The following is a 19,302-nucleotide window of genomic DNA, read 5'->3' on the forward strand; positions in this document are numbered from 1 at the left end:
ACTCTGCTACACTTCCTTATAGGATATTCTTTGTTTCTCTTGCTTGTCCTCATCATGTTCCACCTTGTTTTATATCTCCTCCAGCTTAAAACTCATTTCTTCTAGTAGATTTTAAGATCCTTCATATAAAAGTTGTGAAAGATTAGGGACTATGTTTTGTCAAGTGTTGCCTTCCATAGCGCCTACCAAAATGCCTTCCTTGCAAATAGTATAGTTGATAAAAAATGTTTACTTTGTGAGATGAGTAAGTGTATGGTGATGTTTGTACTTTAGGGAAATGGTTAAAATACCATAAGAATTCATTAGTAAATTTTTAATAATTTGATTAATGAGTGTAATCTCTAGTTTTGGGAAAGAATAATGCAAGATAATTTGCTTTTGTAGGCGTAAATGGATAGTTCCTTAACAATTGCTTTCAAGAGTTTTTATTCTTTCTACAAATAATAATAACAAAACACTAGAATAGGAGATGTTAAGAAATATTTGACATATATTTATGTCATCATTTATAGCTTTTAAAACCTCACTGTACCAGTTTAACATCCTGAGGAACACAGTTTTAAGTTACCTTGTCTATAACAAAGATGAATTGTGCATTCATTCATTCTAACAAATACTGAGTATTTAGTAGACATCAACTATAACCGTAGGTACCAGAGATATTAAAATGCATGAGCTATAGTTCCTCCCCTCAAGGAATTTATAGGCCTAGTGGAATTCAGAAAAATACAAATTAATAATAATAACAATACAACATGTTATTAATAGAGATAACCCTTAAGAATCTGAAAAACAGGCTTGTATGTTTCTATTATAAAAAGTTTTTTTCAACTCAACAACAACAAAATAACCCAATTAGGAAATGGACTTTAAAAGACTTGAATAGACATTTCTTCAAAGAAGATATACAAATGGCCAATAAGCACATGAAAAGATGCTCAACACCACTAATCATTAGGGAAATGCAAATCTATACCACAATGAAATGTTACCTCACACCCATTAGGATGGTTATTATAAAAACCTAACAAGTGTTGGCAAGGATGTAGAGAGAGCAAACTCTTGTGTACTGCTGGTAGGAATGTCAAATGGTGCAGCTGCTATAGAAAACAGAATGTCAGTTCCTCAAATAATTAAAAATAGAATTACCATATGACCCAGCAGTTCCACTGTGGGTATATGCCCCAAAGAATTGAAAGCAGGATTTTGAAGAGATATTTTTACACCCATGTTCTTCATAGCAGCATTATTCACAATTGCTAAAAGGTGGAAACAACCCAGATGTCCATTGACAGATGAACAGATAAACAAAATGTGGTATATCCATACCATGAAATGTTATTTAGCCTTAAAAAGGAAAGAAATTCTGACACATGCTTACAGCATGAATGAATCTTAAGGACATTATGGTAAGTGAAATAACTAAGTCACAAAAGGACAAATACAGTATGATTCCACTTATGTCAGGTACCCAGAGTAGTCAAATTCAGAGACAGAAAATAGAATGGTCAGAAGCTGGAGGAAAGGGCAAATGGGGGGTTCGCTCTTTGATGGGTACAGAGTTTCACTTTGCAAGATGAAAAGCCTTCTGGAGATGGATGGATGGTTGCACAATAATGTGAAGGTACTTACTGTCACTGCACTGTACATTTGAAAATGGTTAAAGTAGTAAATTTTATGTTATGTATATTTTGCCACAATTAAAAAATATAAAAATAAGAGTTTTCTTTTTAGAACAAATGATATAAAACTCAATCCAAATCTAAGAAATGTTAAATTAATTTCCATTAACAGTAAAGCTATCTTTCTTAGCTACTTGCTCATCCCAGCTTGCTATAGAAATACTTTACCACAATTCAGAATGTTTATAATAGTTTTCACTTACATGAAATATTTTGCCTACCTCATCTATTATATTTAAACCACTTGAACTTGGTACAAATAGTGGCATGACTATCGATACTTTTAATTAGATATGGCTGATAGTATTTTAAGTGCTAAAACATTATTTCAAAAGTGAGAAATATACCTACATTTAGGATTAGATGCACATTCTTTGTGAGAATCTTTAACATGTTATATCCTGTAGTGTTAATTTGAGATTTCTAATAACGTGAAAAGGCAATCTCTATTATTAACATCTATTATTAACATCTCTATTATTCTTCATGATTACAAAGTTCTGTTAATAGATCTGTGGAGTCAGCACTCACTTAGAACTATAACATACTAGCATCATGGTTTTAAACCTTTTTGAATTACATGTACTAGACCAGTTGTTTTAAATCTTTTAAAATATCATCTCCATTTCAGTAAAAAATTATTTATAAATAAAACACATATTCCATAGTACTTTTATAACACATAAAACACAAATATTTTAAAAGATTAAAATGCAACAAATGTTTGCAAACCATGATTCCTAATGATAAAGTAAGACTTTATGTTCTCAGGAAAAATATCTGAAGTGATGTGCATTATAAGTTTCAAAACTATTGGTATGCCCACCAAACTTGCTTCTCCTTTCTCCTGAGGACTCCCTGGACTATACTCCCCAACTTCCCGTTTTCCAGCATCAGCTTTATGTTCTCAGGAAAAATATCTGAAGTGATCTCCACTTTAAGCTCTGAATCCAACTGTCTTTCACCTAGACACCTAGAAGGCAGACGCTTAACCTAGAAAGAGCTGTTTCTGTCTGTACTGTCCAACTCAATAGTCACTAGTCACATGTGCCTATTTACATTGAAATTAATTAAATGAAAAATGTAAAAAAGTTAAAAATCAGTTTCAAAAGCTCAATAGCTATGTGTGGCTAGTGCTACTGTATTGTGTGGATAGCACAGATACAGAAAATTGCCCGCATTGCAAGTTGTATTAGACAGTGCTGGTCTAGACTACGCTTGAATAAGAGTGAAGTCTCCAGATCCATACTGCCTGGATTCAAATTCCAACTGTTACCCTTACTACTTGGGTAAACTTGGGAAAGTTATTCCCCTCTGCTCACTTTGGTTTTCTCATCTGTAAAATGAGGATAGTAATTAATTCCTGCTTCATAACATTATTGTGAAGTTTAAATGATTTTCATGTAAAGTGCTTAGAATAGTGCCAGCACATAAAAGTGCTCAATGAGTATTAGATGTTCTTATTTTTATTCTTGATATTATTCTCCCTGACTCTACTTTACCTCCCATTTTCTTTGACCGGCTCCAATAAGGCCTTGTCCACCACTGCAAGGCTTGTCAAGGTTTACCAAATTCCCCATCTTGCCAAATCCAAGGTCAGTTCTCAGTCTTCCATCTTACTTGACCTGTCAGAAGCACTTAACACACTGATAATCTTTCTTAAAATATTTCTCTCATCTGGTGACGAAGATACCATATCCCTTCCTTCTCTTCCCTTCTCTTTCTCTCTCTCCTTTTTTAATGGCTGCTCTTTTTCTTTCTTTCTTTTTTTTAAGATTCTATTTATTTATCTGACAGAGAGAGAGAGAGAGAGCAAGCACAAGCAGGGGGAGCAGGAGAGGGAGAAGCAGGCTCCCCGCCAAGCAGGGAGCCTAACGCGGAGCTCAATCCTAGGACTCTGGGATCATGACCTGAGCTGAAGGCAGATGCTCAACCCACACTGAGCCACCCAGGTGCCCCTATGGCTGTTCTTTAAGTCTTCCTTGATGGATTCTCTTCTGATTTCCCAAAGTTGGAGTATCACAGAGCTCACTCTGGTTTTCTTCTTGATTTCAAGTTACCTTAAGTAATCTTATCTAGTGCCATGGCTTTCAGTACTACCTGCTGATCACTCCCAAATTACATCCTTAGTCTTGACCTACTACTAGGTTCTGGACTCATATCCAACTAACCATATAACAACTTGCTTACATGTCTAAACAGGCATCTCAAAATCAACGTGTAAAATAGAGCTCTGGATTCCCCTGTGAGGCTGAATTTGTTATGGATATCTTATATCTACAATTATTTAAGTTTTCAAAGCATTTTCTTATAAACTTTAAAATATTATCTTTAAAAAGGCCTTGTTAGTCAGATGAACGTTCTATGACTCAGGTAAGTCGGGTAGGTTTTTAAAGAGCTCATATTTGATTATCTTATATAAGTCAGAGTAAGCAATGGAATCTGAGTCTCCTTGTTATTTCTATGTGTATTCTGCTGAGTTATAATGCCTAGCAAGTCATATTTAATCTTTAGAAATGATGACTTTAAAGGCGAGTTTCCAATTAACAGGCAAAGGAGCGTACAAAATAGCATGGCAGAAGACAGACAGGACTTAGCTGCCACGTGTACTGGTCAACAACAGACCTTTATAAATGGTTCCCCTTTTGCCAGTTGTTTACATATCATTGCTATATCTTCCAGAATAATTTCACTATTCTTTAGAAAGATCCCATTTTGCTGAGTATTCTACTCTTTAGAAGGCAATAAAGCAGTCTTGTCTGAAAATGCATTCTGGTTACAGTGATATTTATTTTTACAATGATAAATACCATCCTTGTTCTCCATGTGCCGAGCACATAGTAGGTGCTCAATATTTACCAAAAAACCCTGAGCAAGTAGAAATAATTATTTATTTTAACACCACATATTCTCTAACTTATATAAACTTATATGAGTGTCTGTTTTAAGTTTAGGTTCTGTATTTTTTAATTTATAGGCTTTACTTTTAGAACAATTTTCATCTTATAGATGTTTCTAAGTTTTAAGGAAAAAAATGCAATGAAGTTCTAACTGCTAGAGACATATAAAAAAAACTTCAATTTCAAAAGGCCACCATCACATAACATAGCTAATTATGTATAAATATTTGTAATTTTAAAAATCATTGAAATATGTTCTCTATGTTCATAAATTAAATTTTTGTTTGTATATTAAAATGTAAAATAACATCTTAAAACACCGAATGAAAAATTCCTTTCAATAGGCACATTGAACATAGTGAGTTACAACCACAATATAAGGAAAACCATCAAATAACTATTTCAATATAATATTATTATATAAGGCTCAGATTCCAGAATTGCTGTTATAATTATATAAAATCAAAATTAGTCGGGTCCAGGAATTAATGTATCCTCCAATTCTTTTGTGTTGCAGATTTTTGTCCACATTTCTGTGTATAAGAACCCTAGTAATTCAAACACAAATGAGATTTCACCTATTTGCCTATAATTTATTTGCTGTGAAAGGAACACCATATTATATGCTTTTGTTTGTTAAGTAGAAGATATGTTATTATTTCCAAGATACCAGGGATTTAATGTTTAATTATCAACAACCATTTGAAAAGACATTGCTTTGACTCACAAATTTCTTAATTGCTAACTGTGGCTTTTCTGAGTAGGAGTAGGAGTGCTGTACCTAATTTATTTTTGCAGATGTGAGTTAGAAACTGAATTTTAAAGTAGCAAAGCTTTGAATATCTTCACTATCAGCAGAAAATTCCTCCATCCCTGCTGCTGGAGAATATTGCTGCTTGGAAGTTTTCACAGGAAAATAAAAACTGCAGTAAGAAAATTGATACTACTGGTAAATGCTGCTTACAAACTGAAAAAGAAGTTAGGTTGTCAGCAATAAAAGAACTATATTATTCACACAAAATATGAAGTGTCATCTTCATCAGGGTAACTTGCTGAGAATGAAAAATAATTTGGCCGGTTCCCTCTTGAGGAACCTAAAGAAAGCAAATATCTCACAGATCAGATAATCTTTACGAAGGATCAACCACTGGCAATCTGGCTCCCACAGCTTAACTTCTCCCTGAGGAGGAAAGACACTACATGCCTCTCAAGAACAGGGGCCGGGGTTCACTTCACAGCAGGCTCATTTGTCACTGAAAAACAAAGTTATTGTTTTATTTTCAGAAAGGTTTAACCAGTTTAAAAGGCCCCTATCTCTCTGGAACATATCCTCTTCCATTAATGACTGTAATAAAATGAGCAAGAGAAAAGAATACGTATTTTAATGACAACTCAAATATCAAGTCAAAAGTAACATAAAAATGCCTACCCGTTTGGCTGAGCTGGGAAGCACTGCGACTTTTCCGGGAGAGGCCAACAATAGCTACCATTTTGGCCCCAATGCTAGAGCGCCGCTTTTTGCCGCTGGTGCCCAGGGCACTCACCGCCGTGTCGGACTGGCTGCCGTCTGCCTTGTCCAGCGAGCACATGTCTCCACTGATGCTGGTGCTTTTGGTCAGGTTCTTCCCTGAGATGCCCATTTGTCTGCTTTGCATTTTGGATGTAAAGACACTGTAGGCCGATGGATCGTTAAAAGGGAGGACAAGAGTGAAAAGGAAAAGACAGAAAATGTATTTTAGATGAAACATCTGGAGTATAATTAAATGATACCATTTATGGGACCCAGTTTTAGGGTTTGAACATTTTCAAGTATCATGGTCTTGAATGGGCTTTACGATTCAGGGTCAACCTCATGCAACTATGGAAGCTCATACTCATGATTTCATTTCCGCTGTCAGAGAAGGCACCAGTTTGCATGGCCACAGAGGGGGAAAAAATTCACAAAAAATCAGAGGGCTTATTGGAGATAATCTACTGTCCTGCAAGGGCAAATACGCTGTAAAACAGCTATACAAAAAGGGAAGACGTTTGCGAAAGCATTCTCTAGTTTGCTTTCCTATCGCCTTCAAAAAGAAATTATAGGAGTGGGAAAATTCTTCAAAAAATAGCAAAACTGACAGCATCCACTGCTAAGAGTGGCCTTTCAACGTAAGTTTTCTTTGTCTCATAAGATTTGTAAGATTTCTCTAATAATGGTTAAATTTTCTAATAGAGATCAATGTTTTCATTAGTTTTGAGTTAAAAATAAGTTATTTCACTTAACATAAAAATAAGTTATTTCACTTAACATGAATTAAAAATAAGTTATTTCACTTGATGTAAGAATAAGTTATTCCAACTTAACTCACTTATGAACATATGTTCATAAACATAATTTTATATTTGTTGATGTCTATATTCCAAAAATAAAGAAAAGGAAGATTTCCCTCTTGCATTCATTTGAAAGAAGGAAAACTCATTATCAGTTTTCTAGGCAATATGGTCAGAAAGCAATCAATGTCTCAATGAAGCATGTGAGCTGATTAACGATTACTGATTACTGATGACGATTACTGATTAGCTGATTACTCCCATTGGCAGTGTTAGCAGTGATTACTGATTACTTCCTTTGGCATTAGTCAGTAGACTAACCCTGCCAACGGGTGTAATTAAAGACAGGACCCTCGATTTTTCTGTGATCACTGGAGCGTGGCGGGAAGTAGTATGGGGGTTGGAGAATCTGGAAGCAGGATATCCAGCTGGCCCCCAAAACCCGAGAGAATGTGAAGGAAGTGGCCTGTGTTGCAGGAATGGGAAGACTTATTTACATATCATTCTGACTCAGGATTAGAGTAATAATTTCTGCTTTAATTTGGTTTTGATAATATGAGTGAATAGCAAAAGAAAAGAAACAAAATCAAAAAACATTAGAAATATATATTTTTAAAGATTTTATTTATTTGAGACAGAGTCTATGTGTGGGGGGGCCATGGGGGGCAGGGGAGGCGAGGCAGAAGCAGACTCCCTGCTCAACAGGGAGCCCTGATATGAGGCTTGATCTCAGGACCCTGAGTTCAGGACTAAAGTGTTTGCAGATACTTAACGGACTGAGCCACGCAGGAGCCCTAGAAATATATTTATATGTCATTGAAAGAATGAGAATTAGAAAACTGACCTATTGAGGTAAGCTCTTATTTCTAATTCAATTTCTTGGTCTTTCTAAAAAAAATTTTTTTTTTTTTTTAAAGATTTTATTTATTTGACAGAGAGAGATAGCGAGAGCAGGAACACAAGCAGGGGGAGTGGGAGAGGTAGAAGCAGGCTTCCCGCGGAGCAGGGAGCCCGATGTGGGACTCGATCCCAGGACCCTGGGATCATGACCTGAGCCGAAGGCAGACGCTTAACGACTGAGCCACCCAGGCGCCCTAAGAAAATTTTTTTTTTACTCTTAGAGTAAAATCTGCTCAAATGCCAGGACCACATGTTAATTTTACATACATTTCCTCCAAGTATTTCAGAGGGGAAAGGCCTAGTGTAAAATTGTCTTAAAAATATAGTAAGCTAAGGGGGCGCGTGGGTGGCTCAGACGGTTAAGCGTCTGCCTTCGGCTCAGGTCATGATGGGATCGAGCCCCACATAGGGCTCCCTGCTGAGCCGGGAGCCTTCTTCTCCCTCTCCCTCTGCGGGCCGCTCCCCCTGCTTGTACTCTCTCCCTGTCTAATAAAAACATAAAAGATCTTTGAAAAAAAATATAGTAAGCTAAGGGCGCCTGGGTGGCTCAGTCAGTTAAGCGTTTGCCTTCGGCTCAGGTGATGATCCAGGGGTCCTGGGATCGAGCCCCATGTCGGGCTCCCTGCTTCTGCCTCTGCCTGCTGCCCCCCCCCCCCCCCCGGCTTGTGCTCTCTCATACTCTCTCTGTCAAATAAATAAAAAAAAAAAATCTTAAAAAAAATAGTAAACTATACTATTTTACCCCTCACATTAGTTTAAGAAGAAATGAGGCATAAACAGGCCAAAAGTGAGAACAGTGTATATGCTTCTACAATACCCCAAATTAATCATTTTCAAGCTTGTTTGATTTTGCTCTTCTTTAATAAACAACAACAGAATAAAAGAGAAAGAGTTTTGGAGGCAAATAGATACGGGATCAACTCCCAGTTTTACTGTTACTTAACTGAATTCCTTGGAAGAGTTAATTGCTCTACTCTGAGCCTCAGATTCCTCATTTATAACATTAGAATATTCTATTTTCCCTTCTTATTTTAAAGAATAGAGATAATATATTTAGAGTAAAAATTTAATGAATTGAAATCATAACAATTTTTATTAAGGAATATGGGCAACAGATAGAAAAAGGCTAAAGCCCTTCAACAAGTGTCATATAAATACTTAACAGCATCAATAGAAATGATATTTATAATTATAAATTTACAAACTTTCTAAGTTAAAATGTCTAGTCTCTTTAAGATAGCCAGCATTATATAACGGACAGCAGACTACACTGAGAGTCAGGAAATCCGGGTTTGATCTTTGGCTGACTCATTTGGGAGAGTTGTTAGCCTTTTCTGAAACTTAATTTCCTCACTTAATAAATGAGAAAATGTAAGTAAAGCACTAAATGGAATGCCAGTCACAGAAGAGCTCCAAAAATTAGTCTCCCCCTCCTTCTCCTTATCCCCACCACCACCACCACCACCACCACCACCACCACCACCACCACCACCATTGTCCACTGAGCATCCATTAAACGTCTTAAACTGGTGTTTCTGAAAGGTCCCCTTTAACTATGAAACGCTTTGCCTCCCTATGATATTTCTTATTCCATGGATTCTAGGCAAATAAACACAGAAATGCAAAATACAGTTTTCATTGTATGCTGTCATCAGAAAAGCCTAAAAAAGTTAAAGTTTAGTTGAAACTAAGGCTTTCAAAATAATAACATGCGCCATATAACCTGTCAGAGTGATCTAGTACTCCTGTCATGTAGGCAACTTTCTCTCAAACACATGCTTTTCTAAAAGAGTCACTTAAGCTATTCCCATCCAAGGAAGAAAAAGACATACTCACAAAATATTGCTTAATGTGCCTTATGATTTTTGCATTTTAAGTTTCATGGTTGGCTATTAAAACCATACAGAACTTCATCAAAATTAAGCAGGATACAATAAAATACTAACTGGAACTGCTAAGTCAGTTTGTAGATAAATATTTTAATGACAATTTGGTTTTACAGAAGTATATTCTCTTCAACCTAACAACTTTGATAATGCATTATCTACAAAAAAAGGGTTATTAAAGGTTTGTAAGAGGGATCTACTCTTCATCTTCTAAACCTTTGAGATCACCAGGGTGAGTTTTGAATAGCTACCCCCCCCCCCCAGTGCTGTGTTTTGAGAAGATAAAGACTGAGGCTAGGTTGTCGCCACTGATTTCCTTGACTTTCCCTGCTCCACATCACTTAAAACTACAAGCAAATAATGTTGCAAGCAAACAAGCTATTAGACAAAATTTTCAAAGCTTTATGACTCCTGATTCATGAAATACTTTGCAGTAAAAAAATCTGTAAACATGGGTGATCATTTGGAATGCTCCGTGTGGTTAAGAAAACACAGATCCATTACATTATCAGTTACAAAAGAGAGTGTTTCTAAGGGTCTGGTGATATGGTAAATCTCCAGTACGGCTGGTGGGGTCTCAGTGATGGACTTCTGAAGGGCAATCTGGCAATACGTATCAAAAGCCTTTAAAAAAAACCCAGCCTAGCTTTTAACCTATTGATTCTACTTTTAGGTATATCCTAAAGGAAAACTTGGCAATGTGTACAGATTGGGCAATAACATTTACTGCAGAATTGATTATAACAACACACTCACACACACAAGGGAAAACCTCATAAATGTCCAATAGTTGAGGGTGTTTAAATAAATTATGTTCATCAATAAAATAGAATGTACCTTTGAAAATGCTGTTGTAAATAAGTATTTATTGACATAAAATATGTTCTTGATATGGGGGGACAGAAGCAGATATTTGCAGCCTAGCTTTGGCTGGCTCTCATACCAAATATGGATTTACCTTACTGCTAGGGGACACAGATAAATTCAAACCCTGGAACCTATCCATTCTATCTATCTATCTATCTATCTATCTATCTATCTATCTATCTATCTATATCTATCTATCCTTGCTAAACTAGGTAGTTGGGGAGGCCTGGATTTGTGAGATGATCTACCATTTCCCTGCACAAGAGGCAAGTAAACAGAATATGAAAAATAAAATAAATGTTCAGAATGTTTATGTTCTTGTGGGGAAAAAAGCATAAATGCACACAGCAAAAGATCTAGAAGGATATACTGTGAACAGTGCACTAAAAGTAGGTTTAATTTTCTCTGGTTTGTAATTATGCTTTTTAAAAATGTTCTTTTTTTTTTCTATTTTCCCCCCAACATACATAGCAATATGTATGACTTTAGAAAAATTAAAACAAATAAAAACATCAATCAAGAACTAACATACATTTTTCTTTTAGATAGGTCAAGTTATCCAATCCACATAGTTCATCCCATGCTACAGGTATAGCCTGGCTGTCAAGCTAATCCTAAGAGAGTACCACACAATAATACTGGGTGTTGATACAGGATGCTCGGTTCTAGAAAGAGACACAGGCATTTCTACATTTCTAAATATTGTTTTATACATGTTTTCTAATTTTTGATTTTGGAAAAACAATGACAAACTTTATACATTCAGTACTCTCACAGTAAAACATGTGAAATTGCCCATGCAAGCAATCTATTTTATGACATAATTATAAATGGTGAAATTGTGTCCTGAAAGATTTTTTAAAAGGGAAATTTAGTATTGTCAATCATTAGGAGAAAGGTAATAAAAGGCAAGTGAAATATTTGTAGATATTCCTCAAAGACTTAAATAGCATATCAGGGGTTATAGCAGTATGTGATTAAATTAAATGAAGTTTATAGGCCATGGGGCCAAACATGTTAATTAATAGTTTGAATGAATTGACCTAAGTTGTTTGGTTTAAATAAATAGCAAACACAGGACAAAGACAAAGTCTGAGTGTGTGAGCTGGGAGGGTGGCAGGAGAGACTTAGCCAAAGTGTTAGAGACTGAGGTGATTCAGAACGTGGTGGCCAGAGCTACAGAGGGCCCAGCAGCTGATACAGTGGAGTATGAGAATGGCAGCTCAGGAACGGAACAGACGCTTCTGGATAGGAAGTAGGCAGAGATAATTCCAGGAGTGGAAGTGCTTATAACATCTGGGCTAAGAAGTGGTGCTAGAGAGGGTCTGCAGAGCTCAAAAGGTAGAAGACAACAGAAATAACGGTAGAATGGGAAAAAAAGCACCCAGTGAGACTGGCCAAGCTCTCAAACATTATGGCACCTTGAAAGGTTTAATTCCTTTTCCTTCCCATTGTTGTGTTTCTGGAGCCAGGTGCCAATGGCTAAACAATATACCTATCACAGTAATAACTCATACTTGTTGTTGGGCAGATGTCTGGATTATAAAGCGTCACTTCTTGAAATTCTGGCATGTTCCTTGGGTGCAGGAAAGAGGGGTAACAAACTCTGCTCCTGTCATAATTTCTCTTAATTAAAATTTTTCTCTATATTAAATACAATGGCTTTCCTAAAATGTGGAACTTGAAATTATTATTACCCTAATTTATGATTTAATAAGCTTTATTTCACATACTCAAATGACCATCTACAATTTTAGGCTTGGAAAGTAGTAATCATCTATTCAACCCATGTTTATTTAACATCTATCTCCACAAATATAAAGATAAACACATGATATGACAGTTTCTTTTAATTAATTTACTAGCAAATATCAGCATGAGAAACAAAAATATGGCTGCACAGTGACATGGTCTTTGTTTATAATTGAAATTCCAATGACCAACTCTAATGTCAGGAAACCTTAACTAACAATTCCAAAAAAAAATCTCTCTCTGAGGAGTATGTAAAAACTGAGTGTCCTGTACTAATTCTTTGATTTCTGGAAATGACACAAATTTAAAATTCAGTATTTTTAGTATTATTGCAGTACTCTATATAAATACATTCGATTAATATACCATAATTTATTAGTATAGTATCTAAGTGTATTGGAGGGGATGTGCGCTTGTCTAGGCCACAAAGTTGATATCCAGAGTTAGGGAGGAATATTTAGCTAATTAATGACGTATTTTTAGCCAAAAATACCTGCCTTGATGAGAGTCATTAGTCACAGAGCAGGGTGTAAGGTTCAAGTCTTGGGTCTCAGGGAAGGAAGCAGTGCCTCAGAGTCAACAGAGCAGATCACTGCTTACTTAGAAGAGTTTAAGGAGCACCAGGAAGGCCTGTAAGCTCCAAAATTCCCTCCCAACTTCTTGTTAATGCCTAAAGTTCTGCTATATTAAAAATTTCTTAAAAACAAAACAAAATATTCTTTAAGGAAAAAAAAAAGATTTATTTCCTAGTTTGAGGTTTGACCCTTTTTAATATGTCACTACCTCTAGGATTTGATCATTCATTTAAAAGATATTTATTTTGTACCTACTATGTGGCAGTGCTTGGAGTCAGAAGTGCAGCAGAGAAGGACAGAGAACGCCCCTGTTTTCACGGAGCTTTCATTCAGATCGTCATGGGGAATGACAATAAACAAGTAAATACAGGCCAATTTCAGATGGTGATATGTGATCTGAGGAAAATAAGGTAGAATAAAATGATAACGGGGACTGGAAAGTTTGGGGGAAGGACAACATTAAACAGGGTGGTCCAGGAAGGCCTCTCTGAAGAGGAGACAACTGAGCTGAGTCCTGAATGACGAAGCCAGTCATGCTAAGGAAGGGTACAGAGAGGGGAGCAAGTGTAAATATCCTGAGACCAAAACAAGCGTGGTTGTTAGAGGGAATTTATGGAACCAATGTTAATTGAATGAGGTGAATTCTTAAGGGGATACTGACAGAAGATGAGGTCAAGAGAGAGGAGGGCCTGGGTGTGTTGGGATCAATGCATGACCTGTCCTACCCAACTTTATTGAACTGCCTATTCAGATATTACATCAGAGCAGCCCTAAGTCTGTGGGGGCGCACACTGCACATGTGGTGGCACCAAGAGACCTGGGATCCAGACCAATATTTTATCTCTAAATATACCATTAAAGGCCATTTTGGAGAGAACATGACTATCTTCTTTAAACAGCGACAAATTTATAGAGGCTAGATCATTAAAGGTATTAGGAATATTCATTTACTAACTGAACATTCACAAATTTACTTAAACTCTTAAGTCTACCTATATATTAATGCCTCATAGTTCCTTAATTTTATAAGTTCGCCACCAAATCGCTGAATAACATATCCCACTACCACCACTTTGAGTATGAAGAAACTTATATTAAGAAAAAAATTTAAACTTAATACTTTATAAATCCTAAGTCTATGTTTCTCTCTGTCACACAGTCTGTTTCTCTCTGTCACAAAATAACATATTTTGCCCATCCTTATATGATTATTTTTCAATATCTTTTATTACCTTGCTGTGTTCTGTCTTCCTTAAAAAGTTAAACACGAAAACTACTCTTAGGGTGTATACATTTCCATCATGCCACTTGCTTTCACTATTGGTTTAAGATAACAATTTATAAAGAAACTTTATACAAGGATTATGATTTTAAGATGTTTTCATTATAACATGTATCTTAATGAAAACTACATCTCTGACTTCAGCTTCTTCTTTATAACGGTCCTCAGTGACAAGATCTAATTTATATTTTGTTTCTTTTTCTCCTTGAATTTTTAGGCCTGCACTCATTTCTGGACTCAGCTACTTTACACTACAGTAAGCATTCTTGCCACTAATTAATTGATTCCATTAGCAAATATCTACACCTACTTGGCATTAGGTCCTAAAGAAGCAAGTGGAGGCTGAAAGAGCATCTGAGTTCCATCTTCCTGCTCAGCGGGGCCAAAACTCACAGGAAGAGAACTTTTTATTCTGCACACAAAGGGAGAATTTTCTCTAAGTGGTCTGTTCAAAACAAGTGTCTGTTTCCAATAACCTACCTAGGGAAACACCTTTTTCTGATTAGTGCTAAAGCTCCATTTAGGCTAGAGTAGGGTTGGCCCGGTGGTGAATAAAAACACTGAATGAGGCACAGTCATGATTGAAGAAGCATATAGTTTAAGAATACAAATAAGAGGAGAAAGGCTTATACAAATTAGTTTAAAAATATTATAAATACCAGAGAAAATCTCACAGTAGTATGCGATTTTACTATAGTGAAAGAGACCATTAAAATCAGAGATCTGGAAAGTTTCATGAACCTGGGTCTTAAATAATGGGTAAAAATTATCACATGTACAGAGAAAAAAAAACTGTTAAAGAGAAGAGAACATTAGGCATTAAATGCAGAGGTAAGAAAGAACATGCCATGTTTTTAGGATGAGTAGTGCAGTTTGGCTGAAGTGGAAGATGTTATAGGCTAAGAGTAGCAGAGGTTAAGTCCGGAAAAGCAGACTAGACTCAGGTTGCTATGTGGATTCCTGTAAAAAGAGTCACTGAAGCTGATGGAGCCAGAGAATAACATACAAATGATAAATAAGGAAGATTATGTAACATAGTGGAGGGAGTCATTAGGCTGTTTACAATACTCTGTTCTCCTTGCAGGTGCAAGGTAAGCTTATTTTTCCTTCCCCCGTTGAGGCTAGAAGTGATCTTTTGACTTGTTTTGACAAGTGAAATGTTAGTGGAAATGAGTCCTGTTGCTTCTGGGTGGAAGCATTTAACTGATGTCGATAAACTCCAACTTCTCTTTACTTCTTCCTGGGACTGTGGAAGACAGGGCCGCTATCAGGCTAGGTCCCTGAATGACTACAATGGGAAGAAACAACTTGTGTTGGTTAATGTCACTAGGAGTTTAGGGTTGTTTATCACAACAGCACAATCTCATCTGTTTTGACTAACAAAGAGACTGGAATAAAAGAGACTGTCTATAGGAAAATCAATTGACAGTTTATAGGAATAATCTGGGAGAAGGATAGAAAAACCCAGGCTCCTATATTGCTATTACTAGAAGAAAGCAAAGACTAATGTAAAAGTTATTTGGAAGGAACCATCTGTACAGCTTAGTATCTGGATCTGGGAATAAGATATAATAAGAGCTCAAATTAGTAAGCATTTACCATATGCCAATGGTTACTCTACATGCTTTATGGGAATTAACTCACAACAACCTTTTTGGAAAAGGAAACTAACACCCTCAAAGAGCGTAGTGTTTGCCTGTGTAGTGCTGGTTTAGAAAGTGATCACCACTGAACCAGTGGAATTTTCTGATGGAGAGGTTCTATAGGAGGACGCTGCACATTTAGGACAAGTGCCCAACAGAAGAGTCGGGGCTAAAAAGATGGAGTGAATAAATATCTATTGAACAGGAGAGGAGAGAGGAAGTTAGGAGGCCGCTTACTTAGCGAAGCCAAGAGTGCAAAGACAGAAATGACAACGCTTGAGAAGATACGCTGTGGAATACTTATAAAGGCTGGGAAGAAGAGGACTGAGAGAGAAATAGAGACACATTCTCAGAAATAAGAAAAATAGAATAGGGTTAAATTCCATGAAAGACAAGAGAAGAATGAGGTTCAAGAAAGTTGAGGTGGTCAAGTGATGCAAAGAATTTGTCAGCAGGAACATTTAAGAAAGGCTCTTGATTTAGCACTTTAGAGAACACAACTGGCCTTTAAGAAAGCAGCTACTGAAATAGAGATCAAAGTCCGTTTCCAAGAAGGTGACAAAGAAACTTGATGAACAGAGAGGAAGCTATTAAGGTGGATACTATGTTGGAGAGATTTGAAATTGAAGAGAAAGAAAGAAATGGTAAACTCATGGGAGTATCAAAATGAAGAGAACAGTTATGAAAATAAGGATTACTAGTATATTACTTTTTTTAAGGCAAAATCAGAAGAACTTGAAGAGAGAGAAAGATTAAAAAGAAAGTCAAAAATTGATACAAAATATTCTTCAAGATGGATAGGTATATGAGTTCAAGAACTCAAGTGAAAAAGTTTGATTTAGCACATTAAACTTCTTTGTTTCTTTGCTCATTGGGCCTTCCTTTCCTAACCTAGCACATGAGGAGGTTAGAGATCATTAATAGATTTTAACCTCCACATTTTTATGACTTTAATACCTCTGTTAATCTTTCTAAAATTAATTCCTTTCAAATTTTCATGGTTCTTTTTCTTTCTTTTTTAATTCAGCTTTGCCTACTGTTCCTCCCAGTTTTCCTTGGTATATGATTTTTAAGTAATAACATCTTTCCCTTCACAAGTGTTTGAAATAAACTCCACAATTCTAACCCACCAATTCAATGTGTGTATCATCCCCTTAAATTGTTCTATTGTTTCATCTGTACTTTCCAGCTAAACTCGATTATTTCTATATGTAACTATTTGAGGCAAGAATAGACTTCTCTCGCACTCATTTTCATTTCAGCTTCTTCTGATTTCACCACATGATTCCACAGTATATGCTACACCATAAAAAGGTCCATGACAAATATCAGAAGGTATCCTCACAGGCCTATAATTTCAAGCATCAATTTGCATTTTTCACCATTCTCATCAATATCAAAGGAATACTAATAGTTAAGATTTTGTGAAAATAAAAAAAATAGACTGAGAGCTTTGATTTATTCTTGCTAATCATCCAACTCCATAAGTGTATCAAGTTTGTAGAGTATTTAACAAATGATGACTATTCCACACTATCGAAATGATTACACTAAATAAAAATTCACCTTATGCCTCTAAAAATAATACTGAAAGCTATACTATAATATGAAAGTATTCTTGGACTATAACTTACCCACATCAAATCATACATTATGAAAATATTTCTGGACTGTAATTTTTACCCATATGAAATGACTAGATGTTGTGTTTCAAAATGTATAAAAATGTATGAATGTCTATATATTAAGAATATTAATTCTCCAGACTATAAAGTACAAAATACATTAGTCCCATATTTTGAAAAATAGTGGGTACTCTGATTTTTTTGAAAACTTGATTACAGATCAAATCCAAATTTTAAATATATCTCTACTTTCTGTAATCATATTGCATGCATCATTTCAGAGAATGAGAACATGCTTTAAACTTACATATCTTGATGAAATCTAATTACTCATTATCTATGTAACTTCCATAGCTAATCAAATCAACCTTTCAAATTCACAGAAGAATCTACCAGAATTTCTGGAGTCCCATGGGATTAAAAAAACCCAGAACTGATTCTAGAATTTTTTTCCAAGAGGCCAAATACATATTCCCCATACATTATTCTTTTATATTTGGAAACAGTGATGCTTTTATTAAAGTTGTGTATGTTTTCCTTATATTTGGCTGACAATGACTGAGAAAAGACAAGTAGTTCCTTGCCCTTTTACCTGTCTTAGCAACTGTTAGAGACAGGTAAAATGATTTGTAGGGCACCACTGTTCCAAGTTCCTAGAACTTGTGGTTTTACGTCACATTATTCTTCTTAACGAGCTCTTTTGCTCGCAAAAGATAGCCATTTTTTACCATCTATCTTTACAGCAGGGCTCAGGAGACTGGGCCACAGGATTTGGAAATGTCAGGGAAGAGAAGTACATTGTGCTTTCTGAGACAGTGTTGTTAACAGTTATCAGGTCCCTTGCTCGCGTGGGAAAAAATTAGGGCTCTGGGCTTAGAAATAAAAGACCAAGAAAGGGTCTTTCCTCCAATAGTACACACTAACAGGCCACAATTACAGATATTTAAAAATATCTAAACAACAAAGCTCCAAGTGAGAATTTTTTATACTTCTTAATTTAATTTTAGTGGGGATTAAAAACTGTCTAAAGATTATATATGTGAGTGCATATAAGCATATGTACGTGTACTGTTTATATTTTTTATTTTCAGTATATTATGATGTTTTGGACAACTTAAAAACCTTCCTGACTGGAAAGAAACTGCCCTTCCTGGGACTAGCCAATTGTTAGAGATAGTGAAGGGCTCAGCCCAGTGCTTGCCTTTGATATGCAAATTAGACAAATTCAGAGCTGCACCTTCTCTATTTGGCCTAGTCAAACCAAACCCATACTTTCCCTGCCCTAAATCATTCCCGGGCCTGGTACCAGGCAATAGAAGACCACTCCTAAAACCCAAAGCCCAGCTGGAAGGAATTACTCAAACCCGCCAATCTTCAACTGTGTACTCTGCCCTATCTTGTCTTTCTCGTCCTCCAAAAAGGTTCTGGCCTTAACTCTTGCCTCATTCCTGCCCCTTCTACCTTCTGAACCCTACGCCGCAGCTTTCCTATGTAGCCCAGCATGACGTGACACGCCTCCTGGCTCCTAGGACCTGTTATCATAAACTTCCTTTTCCTGAGCTCCTCCTGTGGCCACCCCTGAACTAACCATCACATAGAACACCGAAGACTGGGTATGTATATATACATGAAATGACTGTACTTCCTGTCAAGGACCATGGTTTACTGTCTTAGTTAATCAGTTTAGAAAAACAAGATAATAAACTAGAAGAATTATGAAGCAAAATTCCCAGGTAGCTTTAATGTGTAGATTATTCTGTGAAGTATAGTACTCTATCTAGGTTAAGACTTAAACTTGCATGTTTTAAGTTCAATTTAGGCATTTCATGTGGAAAACAAAATACTTTTATGACAGTTAATCCCTTACTTTTTGTTAAAAT

At 36.0% G+C, this 19,302-nt stretch overlaps 1 protein-coding gene across 42 annotated transcripts in view; it reads right to left on the minus strand.

Moving 5' to 3' along the window:
- Positions 1 to 19,302, minus strand: part of RIMS2 (regulating synaptic membrane exocytosis 2) — a 585,834-nt gene that overhangs the window by 73,277 nt on the left and 493,255 nt on the right. For 20 of the 42 annotated variants that reach the window (XM_028109857.2, XM_028109840.2, XM_028109866.2 and 17 more), the window contains one exon: positions 6,012 to 6,253. The exons of the other annotated variants lie outside the window; for them this stretch is intronic. In XM_028109857.2, coding sequence (XP_027965658.1) covers positions 6,012 to 6,253 — 242 coding nt within the window. The remainder of the gene's footprint in view (positions 1 to 6,011; positions 6,254 to 19,302) is intronic. 42 annotated transcript variants of the gene reach the window in all.

This window comes from Eumetopias jubatus, unplaced genomic scaffold, assembly GCF_037043125.1.
Source record: "Eumetopias jubatus isolate StellerSeaLion01/CBP00866 unplaced genomic scaffold, mEumJub1_p1.0 scaffold_4, whole genome shotgun sequence".
Lineage (NCBI taxonomy): Eukaryota > Metazoa > Chordata > Mammalia > Carnivora > Otariidae > Eumetopias > Eumetopias jubatus.